The sequence below is a fragment of the Penicillium bovifimosum genome (assembly GCF_028826915.1).
Source record: "Penicillium bovifimosum strain IBT 22155 chromosome Unknown utg000001l_segment0_segment0, whole genome shotgun sequence".
In the NCBI taxonomy this organism is placed as follows: Eukaryota; Fungi; Ascomycota; class Eurotiomycetes; order Eurotiales; family Aspergillaceae; genus Penicillium; species Penicillium bovifimosum.
The window spans coordinates 2,952,595-2,969,029 of NW_026622710.1; the positions used below are offsets into that span (position 1 = coordinate 2,952,595).

General features: G+C 51.0%; 8 protein-coding genes across 8 annotated transcripts; 5 read left to right on the plus strand and 3 right to left on the minus strand.

Annotated features, from left to right (window-relative positions):
* Positions 1-131: 131 nt before the first annotated feature.
* N7515_001126 (putative extracellular endoglucanase) lies at positions 132-2,107 on the plus strand (the record flags this gene model as incomplete). The annotated part of the gene is made up of 6 exons (XM_056661870.1): positions 132-390; positions 460-537; positions 589-939; positions 1,002-1,023; positions 1,081-1,885; positions 1,946-2,107. 6 exons carry the CDS (start codon positions 132-134, stop codon positions 2,105-2,107), a joined length of 1,677 nt encoding a protein of 558 aa, XP_056527036.1.
* Positions 2,108-2,229: 122 nt separating this feature from the next.
* Positions 2,230-5,001, minus strand: N7515_001127 (uncharacterized protein; the record flags this gene model as incomplete). The annotated part of the gene is made up of 5 exons (XM_056661871.1): positions 2,230-2,948; positions 3,004-3,402; positions 3,462-4,367; positions 4,415-4,934; positions 4,987-5,001. The coding sequence occupies 5 exons, from the start codon at positions 4,999-5,001 to the stop codon at positions 2,230-2,232; spliced, it is 2,559 nt and encodes an 852-aa protein (XP_056527037.1).
* A 1,041-nt stretch (positions 5,002-6,042) lies between these two features.
* Positions 6,043-6,507, minus strand: N7515_001128 (PaaI family thioesterase; the record flags this gene model as incomplete). Its single annotated transcript, XM_056661872.1, has 1 exon — positions 6,043-6,507. The coding sequence occupies one exon, from the start codon at positions 6,505-6,507 to the stop codon at positions 6,043-6,045; it is 465 nt and encodes a 154-aa protein (XP_056527038.1).
* A 755-nt stretch (positions 6,508-7,262) lies between these two features.
* Positions 7,263-8,313, plus strand: N7515_001129 (uncharacterized protein; the record flags this gene model as incomplete). Its single annotated transcript, XM_056661873.1, has 2 exons — positions 7,263-7,818; positions 7,877-8,313. The coding sequence occupies 2 exons, from the start codon at positions 7,263-7,265 to the stop codon at positions 8,311-8,313; spliced, it is 993 nt and encodes a 330-aa protein (XP_056527039.1).
* Positions 8,314-8,637: 324 nt separating this feature from the next.
* On the plus strand, positions 8,638-9,776 carry rad14 (DNA repair protein RAD14; the record flags this gene model as incomplete). Its single annotated transcript, XM_056661874.1, has 2 exons — positions 8,638-8,640; positions 8,727-9,776. The coding sequence occupies 2 exons, from the start codon at positions 8,638-8,640 to the stop codon at positions 9,774-9,776; spliced, it is 1,053 nt and encodes a 350-aa protein (XP_056527040.1).
* A 699-nt stretch (positions 9,777-10,475) lies between these two features.
* N7515_001131 (uncharacterized protein) lies at positions 10,476-11,148 on the plus strand (the record flags this gene model as incomplete). The annotated part of the gene is made up of 2 exons (XM_056661875.1): positions 10,476-10,906; positions 10,959-11,148. The coding sequence occupies 2 exons, from the start codon at positions 10,476-10,478 to the stop codon at positions 11,146-11,148; spliced, it is 621 nt and encodes a 206-aa protein (XP_056527041.1).
* Positions 11,149-12,385: 1,237 nt separating this feature from the next.
* Positions 12,386-15,021, plus strand: N7515_001132 (cell differentiation and development protein Fsr1; the record flags this gene model as incomplete). The annotated part of the gene is made up of 4 exons (XM_056661876.1): positions 12,386-12,482; positions 12,540-12,818; positions 12,879-14,705; positions 14,762-15,021. The coding sequence occupies 4 exons, from the start codon at positions 12,386-12,388 to the stop codon at positions 15,019-15,021; spliced, it is 2,463 nt and encodes an 820-aa protein (XP_056527042.1).
* Positions 15,022-15,645: 624 nt separating this feature from the next.
* On the minus strand, positions 15,646-16,408 carry N7515_001133 (uncharacterized protein; the record flags this gene model as incomplete). The annotated part of the gene is made up of 2 exons (XM_056661877.1): positions 15,646-16,218; positions 16,298-16,408. The coding sequence occupies 2 exons, from the start codon at positions 16,406-16,408 to the stop codon at positions 15,646-15,648; spliced, it is 684 nt and encodes a 227-aa protein (XP_056527043.1).
* Positions 16,409-16,435: the final 27 nt, after the last annotated feature.

Consider the following 16,435-nt stretch of genomic DNA (forward strand, 5'->3'; position numbering starts at 1 on the left):
ATGAATCGAGTTCCCCAGAGGGCTTGTCACCGTGGCATTATAAATAATCCTGAAGAACCCGATGTCTGACACCAACTCTACCTCTCCTAGCCATCAGGAACTGGAGAATTTCCCCGGTGATAGACCGAGCGATGCGGAGTTTTCTTTCTGGTGCCCTTCTGGCCCTACTCGCCAGTACCAAGACCTCGGCATATCCAGCTACCGCTATCTCGCCCGGGGCTGTTTGCACCGGAACATTCAGTGCAATCTCGGCTTCCGATTTTGTGTCTAATCTGCATCCAGGTTGGAACTTGGGAAACACACTCGACGCTATTCCCGACGAGGGATCCTGGAACAATGTACCCGTTGTTGCATCTACATTCGATACCGTGAAGAGCGCCGGCTTCAAGAGTGTGCGGCTCCCAGTTACCTATACTGATCATTTCACTGGAATCTCACCAGATTGAACTGTTGATCCAGCCTGGTTGCAGCGGGTCTCAGATGTAGTTGATATGATCGTGGCTCGAGGGTTCTACGCCATTGTTAATGTGCATCACGGTATCTGAGTGTCCCTTGTGTCTGACTTCGATTCCCACTGACTCTCTGCAGACTCGTGGGCTTGGGCTGATGTTACTCAGTCTGGAGCTAATCTCACCATGATTGAAGAGAGGTTTTACCGACTATGGTACCAAATTGGAACCAAATTGGCCTGCAAATCGAGTCTCGTTGCGTTTGAGTCAATCAACGAACCTCCGTGCAATACTGAAGCTGATGCTGCAGAGATAAACAAACTGAACAGGATCTTTCTCCAAGCTATCAATGATGCTGGTGGTTTCAATCCGGAAAGAGTCGTTACTCTGGTAGGGGGTGGTGAGGATAGCATTAAGACCTCCGAGTGGTTCGTTGCACCTTCGGGCTTTCCGAATCCATATGCTATCCAGTTCCACTACTACAGTCCATGTGAGTTATCGTGAGCTTATTGGATCGGGTTGAACCTGGCTGACCGAGCGGACAACATATAGATGACTTCATCTTCAGTGCTTGGTAGGAGAACGCATCGGGCATAGGTAGGTATTGGCTTTATTTACTGACTCTGTACAGGGGAAAGACGATCTGGGGCTCTGACGATGACAAATCGGCTTTACAGTCTGACTTCCAGCTGCTGCGCGACAATTTCACCGACGTGCCTCTGATCTTGGGTGAATACGATGCTTCACCTACCAACACCGAGCCTGCTGCCAGGTGGAAGTACGTAGACTTCTTGGTAAAGACTGCAGCCAGTTTTGATATCTCCTGCGTGCTGTGGGACAACGGCTTGGACCATCTGGATCGAACTGCCGGAACCTGGCGTGACCCTAACTCAATCTCCATGATCACCAATTCGAATGAGTCTACGACCAACAGCTTGCCTGGTAGTACCGAAGATGGTTCTGCAACCACCCAGTCATCCTCGGCTTATATTTTCCATCAGTATGGAACAGATGTCACAGAGCAGAGTCTTCCGTTCGTCTTCAATAGTAACACTCTTTCGTCAATCAGTGACTCGACGGGTTCGAAGTTGTCATTAGGGACGGACTATTCGGTCTCGGGTGAGAATATCATCTTCACGGCTGCATACCTGTCAAAGCATCTTTCGTCCACGACGGCACCAGGTATCGTTGCCAGTTTGACTTTGCAATTCTCAGGTGGCGATTCATCTCCGGTCATTCAAATTGTTCAGTGGACGCCACCGACTCTGTCGTCCACGTCGGTAGCAGCCTCGTCCGTCTCTGGCTCTGACCTCTCAATCCCCATCACATGGGGTGGGCTACCTACTGTCGCTGCAGTCAAGGCTTTGACTGAGAGTGGGATATACTTGTTTGATGACTGGACGGTATACCTGGGCCCTATCCAGCAAGCAAGGGCCGTAAGTAAGCGTCAGTTCTGGTCCGTGATGTGTCGTTTGCTGATCTCAATATTGTTCCAGACCTATAGCAGTCACTATAACTGGGATGCCTCCCATGTGATTATCACTTCATCGGCTATTAGCTCTGTCATCTCTGCTGGCGAATCGAGCGTGTTCACATTCGAGTTCTATCCGCGGGATAATGGGGTGGTTAATGGTGTCAACTTCACGTTGACTGTCTAAATACAGTGCTGCGCAGGCGGAAGATCAGATCATATAGCGCATCCAAGTGTCATTAATGTACAAAAACCAAATCAGCGCTGTCATAAATCATCAGAGAAGCCAGGCCAGGCGATAAGCGAGGATCAATATAGAGTCTTCCGTTCCCGCAAAGGAAGATGGGGGTCGTATTTATCCCACACAATCTTGTTCTTCTCATTCAAATGCGCGCCCTCGTCCGTGATACGTATAATTGAATCGGTTTCCATAACCTCATGGTTGCTGAACCCCCACTTGTCGCGCGGGATCCATAGAGTCGGTGGCGGCGATGCCACGCAGGGCTCGAAATATGCTGTGGCCATCTGTTCTGGTGTATAGGAGACCCCTTCAACGTTCCGGCGGACCTTTCGACGCAATGCCGCATAGTCCCTGTAGACGTTTGGGTGGAACCATCTCCAGAACGCCATTGCACGTGGGCGGCGCTGTTCGTTAATTTCGGCCACTGCGTCCTGCTCTTCTTGGAGCATCTCCTCTTCGGCATCAAGAGATCGTGGAAGAAATGTATTGAGTGGCGCGAGGGCGTCGTTGAGCGACATGTGTGCCAGAATGTTACCGACCAAGAAGAGGGCCATAATGATCACCGGGCCAACGGCGCTCCTGATGGCGCAAAGGCCTATGAGGCAGATTTCAGCCAGATAGAGACCCGTCAAGAGATGCTGTAGGGCTCGTGGGTAGACTAGGCCTTTCGTGTCTATTTCAATGTCATATACGAAGAGGAAGTTGTATCGGTAGGCTTGGTATACAAGGTACAGCCCGAGGAAAGCAAATCCCAGAATCAGCGGTGCGATGCATGAGTACGTCAATGCTGGAGAAATCAGGTCAGCAAGTCTTGCTGCTGCTGCGATGGTCACATCACTTACCGATCACAGCCATGTTGGTGAAAACCGGAAAGACATTGCCCCAGCTAAGGGTGGCAAGCTCAGCCCATCCTTGGAACAGACGGCGAGGCGAATAGGCAAAGAATGTAGTGATGAATTTGAAGATCAGGGCACTGGCAATTTGAACAAGAGCCATGGAGCTCATACTCAATCCTTGCAACATGAAGTAAGCGATGTAGAAATTAGTTGCCTTTGGAAGGTTCTGTGCCAGTAGATCTTTGACCGACAGAGGGTCCTTGACAATCTGTGCAGTAGCTGCCGATGCGGCCGAGGTCAAGGTGGTGACCAAGAACACCTGCACCACTTGGAAGACAAAGTGAGCACTTTGCGTGAACAGTTCAACCCTTGCTTTGGATGGGACTCCGGCTCGTCTAGCGCATACTAGATCCAAGTTAGCGGGATCCAAGAAGCAATGACTCAACGAGGTGATAGAGGCATACCACGACAGATGATCGGCACGAGGGACATCAAGGCCGCCAGTGCGGCGGCAGGTAGAAGACCCTCGATGGCACCTTTGATGACATCGGGCAGCTTAAGGATGAATTTGAGAAACGGAATCAGCTCGCAGATGTAGGTGATGTTCGAGATTGCACCGACGATCGCGGCAGGAAATGACCAGAAGATAACCAATGTCGCCAGAAACCCTTGGACTGCGAATCTTCTGACAATTCGCTGCCACCAGCTGAGGTTCAGCGCCGACCAAACAACATCGCGAGGTGAAACTCCAATAAAGCGAGGCGTCATGTGGAAGGGTTGGTGATGAGACAGGGTTTGTAGAGCAATTTGCGCATCGGCCTGGCTGTTGAACTCGACAAAGATTGCACTGAGCTGTTTTGCTTCATTGTTTTGGTGTTTTGCTTGCAGTCTCGATACCTCCTCGGTCTTCTTTGCCAGCTCCGCACGATACCAGTGAATCGAGTCGACCTTCTCGCCAAACAGCTTGAGTCGATGCATCGGACGTTCGACCTTGTGGGACCATGCTGGATTGCTCGACTCGCAGTCCAAACATGTGTCGACGTTCCATTCTCCCTTTTTGACTGCTTGAGTGCGGACCTTATTCGCACTCCGGATGAGTTTGGTCTCTGCGGTCTCTAACTTCTCAGCTAGTCTGTCTCGCTCATCCACCATCTTTTCCAACTTTGAGCAGTCGGAAGTGATCCATATCCGCCGAATCGAATCTCCAAATACTTGTCGCAGTTTCTTTTCGTTCTTGTATGCATCTGGTACCGACATGAAGAGGACTGTACGGGAGGATATCCTAGATGCGTAGGCCGGGGAATTGAGATAAGCCTGGCGCAGATTGGCATAGTACAGGCTTTCTCTGACCACGACATAGAACACGAACGCTACACCCGTCAGTAAGTTGCTGTGTAAGAAGGTATAGGGAACCCACTGAAGTAAATACATGCCACTATGACATTGGCATAGTATCTATTGGGGTCCTTGATATTACTGAAACTCAGCTTATCGAGTTGACTGTTGCCATTACCCCCAGTGGCATGCAGAGGCAACAAGATCGGCCATGTAATCACACAGCCCGTGAGGCATGTGGCGGCCAGGACGCGCAGGAACCGTAGGAAAAGGTAGCCGTCCAGTGAGGAGTGATGCAGCACATGGTTGTCTTCAATCTTCAAGAATGTCCCGAGCCAGTTCACCCAGCCGGAAGGCAACTCGGGACTCCGTTCATGTTCATGTAAATGGGGCAGATGTGATCTCGGCGCATACCATCGGCGCTGAGTTCGGCGGAAGATCAGAAACAAGCTGACCCAAAAGATCGCGTATACAAGCGCAGGCAATAGAGTCATCATCAGCGCCGAGCCTGACGAGCCCCCTCCGCCAGTGAGACCACTGGCGATATCACCAGAGGTCGTTGACGCATTGCCCCGTGCTGAGCCGATATTTGAGTCGTTTTCCTGTTTGTTGTATGAGCAAGGATATAGGGGAGCTGGAGTAAGATTAAGGTACCGTTATCTTATTCATGGTCAAGACTTGCAACTATCCTAACGACAGAAACAAAGACAAGACCAGACTCAAGTCTCCAGTTTGTACAGAGTACGGACTACGGAGTAAAGGCAAGAAGGAATGACAAGACGCCGGGCCCCTCACATGGTCCGTGAATTTGACCTGTCAAAATGAGCAGAATTGAATTTATTCTCCAATCTCGTTAAAATCCCTGAAACTCCGATACTAGTTCCGATGTCGATCCGATAGTGTGTGGGTCTTTTAATTTCACAGAGTGGAACCTGTCAAGACATTGCTTTGCAAGCGAAGGAATTTAGGAAAAGAACCTACACGGGCAACCTGTGGGTCTCGACTCTCAAGGTTTTGCCGATCCCGGGTAAACGAGACCCCTGAACGAAAGGGAGTCGAGGAGTTCATGCAAGTTAGATGCGAATGTGATGAGATTGGCTGGCGTTCATCACCCAATCCCTGCTGTGTAACTAACTAAGGTGTGATTTGCGGAGTACGATGAGTATTTGGGTCACGACTGGTGGATCATGTTGCACAAAAGCATATGCTGATGTATCCATGGATGCTGTCTTCCCTGAAAGGAAGGACTCGAATCTTCCAAGCTTTCACTAACTGTCGTCTGTCACACGGTTCTTTCCTCTCTCGTTCTTCGGACGTAAGGGGGCAGCCATCTTCTGGCGGTAGGCAACTTGGCACCACATGAGTATGTTGACTGGCGTTGACCTTCATGTAGCAGCAAAGCTCTAGAACGTGCTCAGAATCGAGGAGTCCGGTGACTGCATTGGTTTGCCTCGTGTAGGATCGACAGATTTCCAAGTACATGGCAGGTGACGCAAACCTTCCTCAAATCCTTCTGCACATCGATGAAAATAGACTCAATTCGGGCAGATCGCGGGTACTTTGTGTTTATGGAGACGGAAGCTTCTACATTACTGGCCAGCAGCTCGTGGATGGCGGTATTACCTGTTCGACAGGGACGTGATCAAGGAAGGAACTTTGAGATATATACTCTGTGCACAGTATAATACAAGACCTGCAATAATGCTTGACTCAACTCTTAACGCGATTCTCTTTAGATACAGGCAGGAATTTCGTGTGCGAACCCCTCGAGACCAACGGGCCCACTTCACCATCGACGACTCGGGAGATTTTGACCGTCGTGAAAGCCATTGACTTTCCCACCCGGTCCGCAACAGCTAAGATGTCCAGGGTGTCTCCAACGGTTGCAGTTGACAGGTATGAAATGTGAATATCAACGCTGGCGCCTGTTTTCTCATATCCATGAGTGGCTATCGACATACCGCCAGCCCAATCGACGATGGCGGCTGACACAGCGCCGTGGATAGTGCCACGGGAATTGACGTGTTCCGCAGTGAGTTTGAGTCGGGCTTGCATCTGACCCCGAGTTGCATTGATGATATCAACATCGGATAGAAGAAAGCGATAGATGGGACTGTCATTCTTGGTTCGTTCCCAAACCCCGCGGACATGCTCCAATTCGGAGGCGCTGTTCATGGTTGTAGTGAGAGGGTCAATTGGATGTCGAACCGGGGTAGTGTATGAATGAGATGGCAAAGTTGTCCAAAGAGTCTGAATGTGCAGAACGAGGAAATATCTGTCGCTAAAACACCGCGCCGATCTCGGGAATGAGCCGCCTTGACGGAAAGAAGCCGATGGAAGGCAACCATGGTCCATGGGCGACGATGGGCGTCGATCGGCATTGTCCGAATGACTAGGTTGGTTTTGATTATATCACGGAGAAATATAGTTTATAGGTACTCCGTAGTTTCAATGGCTATTTGGGCAATTCTTGTAATATCCTCCCGCCGCAGAAAGGCGATGTAGTCTGCGTCGCCGTCAACTGGGGAATATATGTATGGAAGTAGTAGCGCTCACACGCATCCGGCTCAAATTACACGAGGCACTGAGAGTACCTATGGAGTATAACATGGTTGCAGTAAAACATGAACGCACGAGTTAGACTCCGGTCAATGAGTTCGTATTCATTTGATTAATGACAGGCAGGTTTACACACGATCGTCGATATGTTGAGTAAATGGATAGATCATGATTCATGATCAAGGTCCAAGGAACAACGAGTGCTATCGAGTCCTACTGTGTAGTAAGCACTCCGTACTACTGTGTACGGAGTAGTAAACCTCAATGTCTCAGATGGAGAACGTGGAGCTGGGCGGTGAAGGTGATTGCAGAAAAGGAGAGAGCGGAAATCAACAAAGCTACCTGAAGCTAACCTCCCCATCGGTTGCAAGATGGGGAACTCAAATCAAGGCACGTTCAGTTCGTCCTTTGAGGCCAATCAGCCCTTCCCACCACTGACCGAGGACTTGATCTCTCCGGACGAACCCCAATCGAGCTATGAAGACGAAAGCGTTACCTCTCCCGGCTATGAGGGTATTGAGGTGGAGGATGATGCGGATTTCCAGTCGCACTACTCGCTGGAACATCAAGCGTTCTCCGATACGGACTCCGAGGACTCTCCTGACGAACTCGACCGGCATCACCCATTTCGCCAGTCCTCCAGCTCCCTCCACGGCCCGAATGCATTTGCGCCTCCATTCTACAATCGTCCACCCACGCCTCTACCGCCTTCGCCCTCACTGACTTCGCTTTTACGGCCGCCTTTTTCGACCACCACATCGCGTCCGACCACTCCCGATAGCTCCGATGTAGAGACCCCCAATGATACCGAGGCAGCAGTCGCCAAGTCAGCCCGTCGTGCTACCACTGTCCCGCGCGCCAGTCCAAAGGTTCCTACCTATGAATACTACGGCTTTGTGTTATACCTGGCTTCTTCATTGGCATTTTGTAAGTATCAGAATACATCCCCGATCAGCCCGCTTTCTGCTGACCCTACCATCTTCAGTATTTTATCTCCTATGGTCCTATCTCCCCTCGCCATTCCTTCATCAACTCGGCATCTACTATTACCCCAACCGTTGGTGGTCGCTGGCGATCCCTGCGTGGTTGGTGATGTTACTTATCTACATTTATGTTGCGCTTGCCGCATATAATACGGGGTATCTTACTTTGCCCATGCACAGTATCGAGAACATTGTTGACGAGGTCGCGAACGTGTCGGTGATTGATGGCAAGGCACGGAGACGTCCCGGTGGCGCTACCAAGATGAAGCCAGGTGCGACATCCTACCAGATCATGGGCCCCCAGAACCGCAAAGTCAACTGGCGAGAAATCTGGAGTGAGGGAACCGATGCGGTCATGGATGTGCCGGTCGGAGGTGTGTGTGAAGTTTTGTATGGCCAAGATCGAGATGAAGTCTTTGATTATCATGCAGACTCATAGCTTCTCCCTTGAGTCCATTTGCCAGATCAATTGATTGCTGTCATCAATTCTCGGTGTTTCTTGTTTACTGGTGGAAGCAGCCAATGACGTCGCAACGCATGGGCATCACGTGCGGCTGTTGATCGGTGTCTGGCCGGTGGCGGCTCTCCGCCTTGGTCACCAAATCTGGTTACTACTAGGAAGCATGGAGGGAGATACGGAATTATTTCACCTTATATTCTCATAATGTCAGGAGAACGACCCTCTACACCGCCTCCACAGCCCAAGGGCTCCGGAACAGGATAGCTTCCTCGCGGTCCGATAACTCCGGAGCAGCAGCGCAGAATGGTATGTTTGTCGCAACAGGCGTTGTCATTGTAACCCAGTCAACGCAGGCTGACAAAATCGTCGCTAGGAACTCAATCGCATGAAAGCCAAAGCTCTTCGGGATGCAGCGCGAAGCTGAACTATCCCAACCTGTTCTTGGCACCTCCCAGCCCGTAACAGGCACCAAGCGCTCGTTCACCTCGATGGCAGCGTCCAATCAACCTGCCAATATGCTCGACGCGTTCTCTTCAGATCGCCCATTGGACTCGATCGAGCCGGCCCGCAACTTCACACGCTATGTCGATTATGATTTTAGCAAGATGACCGACACGAAGGGTGGCTTCTTGACACAGGAGGATGATCCGTTCAATAAGCAGCTCCACGTGGTAAATAAGAAAGAGGCGCAGAAACCAGCACATATGACCCAGAGGGAGTGGGAACGCCATCAAATGCTTCAATCACTAAGGCGGAATCGAGAGGGACCATTCGAGCCAGGCTTGAGTGTTCTCGGTGACAAAAGCAAGCAGAAGACATGTCGCGAGTGTAGTAGTCTTGAAATTGACTGGAAATGGGAGGAAGAGCTGAAGTGTTGCATTTGCCATGGCTGCAAGGAGAAGATCCCGGAGAAATACAGCTTATTAACCAAGACTGAAGCCAAGGAAGACTATCTTCTGACCGACCGTGAGTGTTCGATTGACAACGTATGGGAAGGCGCACTTTTGCTAATCAGCCTGCGCACAGCCGAGCTACGAGACGAAGAACTCCTGCCACGTCTCGAGCGTCCCAATCCACACAAGTCGACATGGAACAGCGTGATGTTATATTTACGGTATCAGATCGAGGAGTATGCCTTTTCTGACAAGAAATGGGGATCGACAGAGGCCCTGGACGCCGAGTTTGAGCGGCGAGAAAGTGACAAGAAACGGCAACGAGAAGCTAAATTCAAAACAAAGCTTCAGGACTTGAAGAAGCGCACGCGTGTGGAAGCCTACCGCCGAAATCGACAGGGAAACTCGGGGGGAGAGTTTGGTGACGATCTAGCTTCTGGACGAAAACATGTTCATCAATGGGGCCGATCTGTGGAGAATCCAGAGACCGGGGTTGGAGTCAAGACATGTGTAGACTGCGGAATGGAGGTGGAGGAACTGGGGTTTTAGAGATCACGCCTGCGCAGGCACCTCGGCCCTCAGCTGGGCCATAGCCGCATGCGCATCTCCCGCAACTAAGCCCGATTGAGCGGGAACAATTGAAAAGCTTTGGCCAATCAAATACCAGGATCCAGCCCAGTTGATCAGCTATGCCTGATTGGGCAAAACAGAGACAACTCCCAGCCAATCAAGCGACCTGATCAAGCCTATTGATGCGCAAATCAATGGAAGCTCTCAACCAATCAGACCACAGAATTAATTCCGTGGTTCAGCTATGAAGGCTCTCCCACTCCTCTTTCCCTCTCTTTTCTACTTCTTCTCCCCTTCCTAGGCTTCCACATTGTCTTCAAACTTTTATTTCCCTTCAAGTTCTTCGTCTCCTCTTGAAGACTTTCACTTCCCCCTCAAGTCCTACCTCGAGTCCTTCCGCTTGAAATCCTTCCCATCCTCTTCACCTTTCTGCTTCTTCCTTACTCTTCCAAGCCTTTCACAATGTCTGAGTTCGGTTGGTTTCCTCGGAAGACTTTTGCCCCTGGCTCGCAGTTCAGGTTCCAACATCCACAGTCCATCACCTGGACGATCGAAGATAAAGTCTCGCAACACACTCGGCAGCGGGAAGCCCCTCAGCCTGGATAGCGAGGATTCAAACCATCATCTGCGGAAGCAACATTCCATGTTCGGCGAGACTCAAATGGCCAAATTGCATTCATGCGGGTGCATATGCAAGTCCCTCATCCCGGTACAGAGTACGGGGATATTGAGGATCTACGCCTCCAAGCTAACCTGTGTCGGCACACCGAGGTGCAGGCTTTGATGGACTTTCACAATGCAAATGCAACCATGACACCGGCCCTCCTCGGAATAAAGGTGGATATTCAGGGCTCGGACGGTTGTGTACCAGGGGGTTACATCGTCTTCATTGTGTTTGAGGAAGTACCTGGGATCCGGCTTGCGGATGATCAATCAGCACCTTATCCTGGATTTCCGCTGCATACATTCTTCCGGAGATTCGAACGCAAACAGCGAGATGTAATTCGCGAACAATTCGACAAGGCGGACCGGGAGTTGGCTAAAATCGACTGGCTGCTTGATGAGCCTTGGGCCGATCACCTTGTTTGGGATTCCAACACTTCGAAATTGTGAGTCCCTTTTTTTTGCTGACACCAGCGTTCTTGCCAACACTTGGGATAGATACTTTATTAATTTCAGAATGGCACATTCTGCGTGCTGGCTACGCCGTCCGCAATCCGTTGTCCTGGGAGGCAATGTGGCTTTAGCAACAGATGTAACACTTAAGCAGTATAACTGGGAACTCTTCGGTCTTGCAATTTGCCCTGGTAACTCCAAGCATGAAGGGAATCTTTCAATATGGAAGCTCTAATAGTCCCGTCTGGTGTATCAACTCAGGCAGGGCAATTTCTTTCAAATTCTTTGCAACGGGGGTTATCTGACAACCATCTCGGTAGCTGGCGAGATGAATGGAAATCCATGAGATCGAAAACAGCTTCTAGTAGGAGACATTGAAGTCGATATGTATTGTGGAGTAAGTAAATTCGTCTCCCCTCTGATGTGGATAGTTGGTGAATTTTATAATCGTTCTCATCGCGCATGGTCGGAAAGGAGATGGCGCTGTCACGCTATATTCTCACCTAGTATGCCCGCAGAACAGGATGGTAGTATCTGTGCAATGGATGGAAGCTGAGATGAACGCCGCTCTCTCTGTGCACGGGTGTAGGTATGCAATTAGGTAGGTAAGGTTGCAGATCAACGGGCATACATCAGGTACTTAAAACCTATATATGCGGAACAACCCTCACTCGTCAGGTGGACGGGTCTAGTTGAAGCACTGACCTTGGAACCTGTAGGCCTTGGGATTGACTTAGGTTGATATCAGCCAGCTTTCATTGCCAGGCAGCCAGAGCATGAGAGCACTCAGATAGAATATCCAGGCTACATCCATTGTCCAATTTCATAACCCTCAATTTGCGCTGTGGGTATCATATGCGAAACTACTTGGAATGTTGCGTGCAGCCTGCAGGTGCTGCGGTGCAGGTGTAAATGCCTGATAACCGTGGCATCAAGACACAGAGATCATAGGATGTCCTCCAGCCTTACCCATCGATAGCTGCAAATAGCCAGATAACAAATTAACTTGATGTTGCCAATCTTGTCCAAAACATTCATTGTTGTGGACTGTTTACTCCGTAGATGTCCTCCTATTCGCTCCACTCGCTCTCACCTCGCTGGAAGTCCGTGCAGATCGATCGTCTGTAAGTGGAAGGCGGTCGGCACCCCCCGAGGCCAAATCGTCCTCTCCATAACAAAAGACAAGTCAAGGCACATTCATCCTCAAGCTTTCCTATCATTGCCTCATCTGACTCCTCGTTTGATTCTTCTTCTTAGGACCCCCTCATCCACCGGCTGAATCGGCGTGGGACCTAGTTCCTTGCCGTCGCCACTAGGGGACTTGATTCGCTTACCGCGGATACGATTCACTGCGGTCAGGAGAACCAAAGCTTGCACCTTGCTATCCGTCCATACTTATTACCCGGCCTTCTCTTGCTTCCGGTACCACCGGGTACCTTCTGAACCATCGAGCCTCGATCTGTCCCGTGTTCATGTCTTGGCAATCTTCATCAGCTATGGCTGGGATCGGAGGAATGCCCGCCATGGATGGTTCAAATGGCCCACAAGGGACGGAATACACATTACAGGGTAAGTTTTGCACGTGCATGGTTCCCATGTTTGCCATTGACTAATTGCCGTTGGTAGGTGTGATGCGCTTCCTTCAGACAGAATGGCACAGGCACGAACGTGACCGCAACGCGTGGGAGATTGAACGAGCGGAGATGAAGTCTCGCATTGGCCGACTGGAAGGTGACCTGCGGACGAGCAAGCGCCTACAGGAGTCCCTCGGGAAACACGTGCGGCTGATGGAGACTGCGCTCAAGAGGGAGAGGGAGAAGGTCAAGAAACTGTCAAACAACGAAAAGGTTGAAGATCCCAAGAATCCCAAGGAGACTGCCCGTGATACTGTGAACTTCCTGAAAGGTATGTCATTCAAATGCATCCCCAGTTCTGGCGTGCGAGTACTAATTGGTTCTTCACCAGCGCAACACCCAAAGCCCAGCGCGGACCGCGAGAACAACCAGGAACCCGATAATGAACACCAGCTTGAGGGTCAGGGTCAAGTTGAGGAGGACATAGACAAAGTCCGAGTTTACCTATCGAAGGCTTCCCAAGAAATCGCCTACCATGTTATTCCAACCTCTCATCCACCTCCTGATATGAACGACAACGACATGTCAGGCCAGCTTTATGGCAATCCACAGCTGTCGCAGCAGAACCTCGAGGAGGCTTACCTTCAGCAACAGCGCCAAAAGGCAAACCATGCTATGGCGCGCGAAATGGTGCTCCAGAACAACCAACCTGTGCCAAATCATTACTCTGACAATGCCATGGCTCGCTCTCAGAACCAGTATCTTACCCGGGATGCTATGGATCGACGATCAATCGACACGCAAGGATCCACCGCACCTGTTGAAAACCGAAGCCAGGTATACGAACAGGGCATCGTGAACGATCGCTCAAACCAGGCATATGAGGCCCAGGGCCCTCATGTGGCCGTCAAAGAGGGCATGAATCTGCAAAAGTCGACCGAGGACAGAACCGAGGACGTGGATGGTTGGAATTTTGATGAACCGGTGGAGCAAGAGCCTGTGGCTACTGAGAAAATCCCGCCTCATCGTCCGGATACTGATGCCTTTCCAAAAGCCAACTTTGTGCCCCCTGAGACCAAGGGCGGATCGCTTCCTCACCGAAGGAAGAGCTCAGGGTCAAGGCGCAAGAGTGATGGTGCGATAGATGCCCGAGAAGCCGGCGCAGCTTTTGGACAACAGCAAGATTCCAATTTCAAAGTCCGCTTTGCGCTGCGCGGCCACTTGGACGTGATCCGGTCCGTCATCTTCACGGGTGGCGGTAGCCCATCAGAGCCTGAGATCTGCACCTGCAGTGACGATGGAACCATCAAGCGATGGATCATTCCGGCTACTTATGGTGGTTTCGGAGCTCACGGTCCAGGCTCCAGCAATGATTTGGACATTACAAGTTATTTCACTCATCGCGGACATCAAGGCGCTGTGACCTCCCTGGCGGCCTGCTCACCGTCTCAGAACATCTCCAATGGCGGCCGTGTTATGGGCGATGGCTGGGTGTTTTCAGGTGGCCAAGATGCCAGCGTACGTGTATGGGAACGTGGTCGGGTCGATCCCAAAGCCACCTTGGATGGACACACAGATGCAGTTTGGGGACTATGCGTCCTTCCTGGCACTGTGGGCTCTGTCTTCGGCGACTCAAGCAGCCATTATGGTGGATCCGATCGAATCCTTCTGGCTTCGGGCGCAGCCGATGGGCGCATCTTGATCTGGGCCGTCAGCGCCCCTCCTCAAATCGCCTCACCTCCGGCTGGAAACCGCCGTCAAGGCGGAAGCCGGCGGGCGAACTCAATATCCTCCGGTTCCAACTTCCCAACCTCTCCTCAGCCGAGTGTTGCAACTACCACATCTTTCCACTACAGCCTTGTTCATCACATCAGTCGCACCGATTCCCCTTCTCCTACATGCATCAGCCCGTTGTCCCTTGCAGGCGTTAACTTCGTTGTCTCCTACTCGGACGCATCTATCCTCGTCTACGACACGCGAACTGGCGAAGAGATTGCTGTTATGGCGAGTCTCGAGACATATGACGGGACGCCCTCCACCGGCGTGAACTCTGTCGTTGCCACAACCATCGGCTTCGATGGAACAGCTAATCTTGATCCCAACCGCGCAATGGCCGAAGAAGAAGTGGTCCATGGAGCTACTGGATCAAGTAGCGTGGAGGGAGTAATCATCAGTGGTTACGAGGATCGATACATCCGTTTCTTCGATGCGAACAGTGGTATGTAGCACTTGCAGCTCCATGATATCCTCACAATCCGCTAACCTTTGACACAGGCCAATGTACATACACGATGCTTGCTCACCCGGCTGCGATAGCCTCACTGTCATTGTCTCCAGATGGGCGGGAGCTTGTTTCGGCCGGACACGATGCAAGCCTGCGATTCTGGAACCTTGAGAAGCGCAGCTGTATCCAGGAGTTGACAAGCCACAGATTGATGCGTGGGGAAGGAGTCTGTGCGGTGGTATGGAGCCGTGATGGCCGCTGGGTCGTCGGTGGTGGCGGAGACGGTGTGGTCAAGGTCTTTTCCCGATGATTGAAACGACGAAATGAAAACCTGTGTATGATTCTTCTTGCGTTGTACCTGTGTGTGTGTCTCTTCGCGTTTGCTACTCGTCTTTCTCTGTATGATCCCATGAACTGGAGCGATTCGCCTGACCAGTCCGTACGAGCATTTGCAAGGGTGTTCTCCCCAGCTGTTTGGCATATGATACTCTCCTGTCTGATTTTCTTGTTGTATTTTCTTTTCCAACATGTGTACTTTTTACTTTGCTGTTAACATGCTTTGAAAAAGATTCCCTGGCGTGCGTGAGTGTTTTGTCGCCTTCAAATATTTCGGCATATGCCCGACTTTCCATGAGAACTGGTACAGGTCCTCTTTGGAGGCTGACTCGTTTGCACTTCATCAATTCAAGTAGATAATCTTTACCTACAGATATTGTATAAGGTGCATGGGGTGGATACCTGTTTCCTCTGCTTCGTGGCTTGTGCCCTAAACACTGATGGCCCATGTTTTGTACATCTATCTGGTTTCATGGCATGAATCAAGCCAGCCAGTCTTCCCTACGTCGTCACAGCAAACCAGACATGACTCTTCAAGTAGAACCAATTGAGGTATCATTCCATGTTGACATTATTTCAGACACTGCGCTCCAGATCCCTATTTGGAGGAAATCCACGCCTCTTTGAACACGGACCTCAGCCGTTTCGCTTCTTCCTCATCCTTCAATCGTTGCTGGAGATAGCCCTGCAAGTCATTCCAGAAAGCTTCGGTATGCAATATCTCCTCACTACTTGGCCCTACTGCAGCGAACTTCGGTGGGGATTCATCCCTCTTTTCCGTCACCTCCGGTTGAGCCAGTGCTTGAGCGCCACCGATAATCATCACTCCGATCTCGACTTCTTTGCCTCCTGACAAAGCGGCCGGCTCGTCCGCTAGTACCTCGGCCAGTGTCTTCCCAGTCCCAGTCACTGGCTTCCGCTTGTACAGTATCTTGATCTTGTCCAAAGGAACTTGGCCTCCCTGCGCATCAGTGACGCGCGCTCGCACGGCATCCCGAAGGTCCTGGACTGAGATGGTCGAGAGAGGGGCATTGGAGATGGTGAACTCCAAGGTAGGGTTGCGCGCAGACTTGATACGGACAGTGATCGATTTGGATGAGCCTGGGATCTGTGTTGAGCTCACTTTCTTGGGCATCGGGGGGTGCGGGGCTGAAAGGCGGGGGAGAGTGTACTGTGGTGGATAGGGAACTCGTTAGCATAAAATCCATGGGTAATTCAGAGGCAGAAAAGAAGTCCGTATCGGGACCTACAGGAACTCGCAGTCCAACTTGCTCTGAGTCAAAGACATGGTCAGCGCGGAGCTTGACAGACCGTGAGTCCAGAGTGGACAGGAATGATTTTGTAAAGGTCAGCTCTGACATGTCGGGCAATTGAGGTCAAATGCCAGA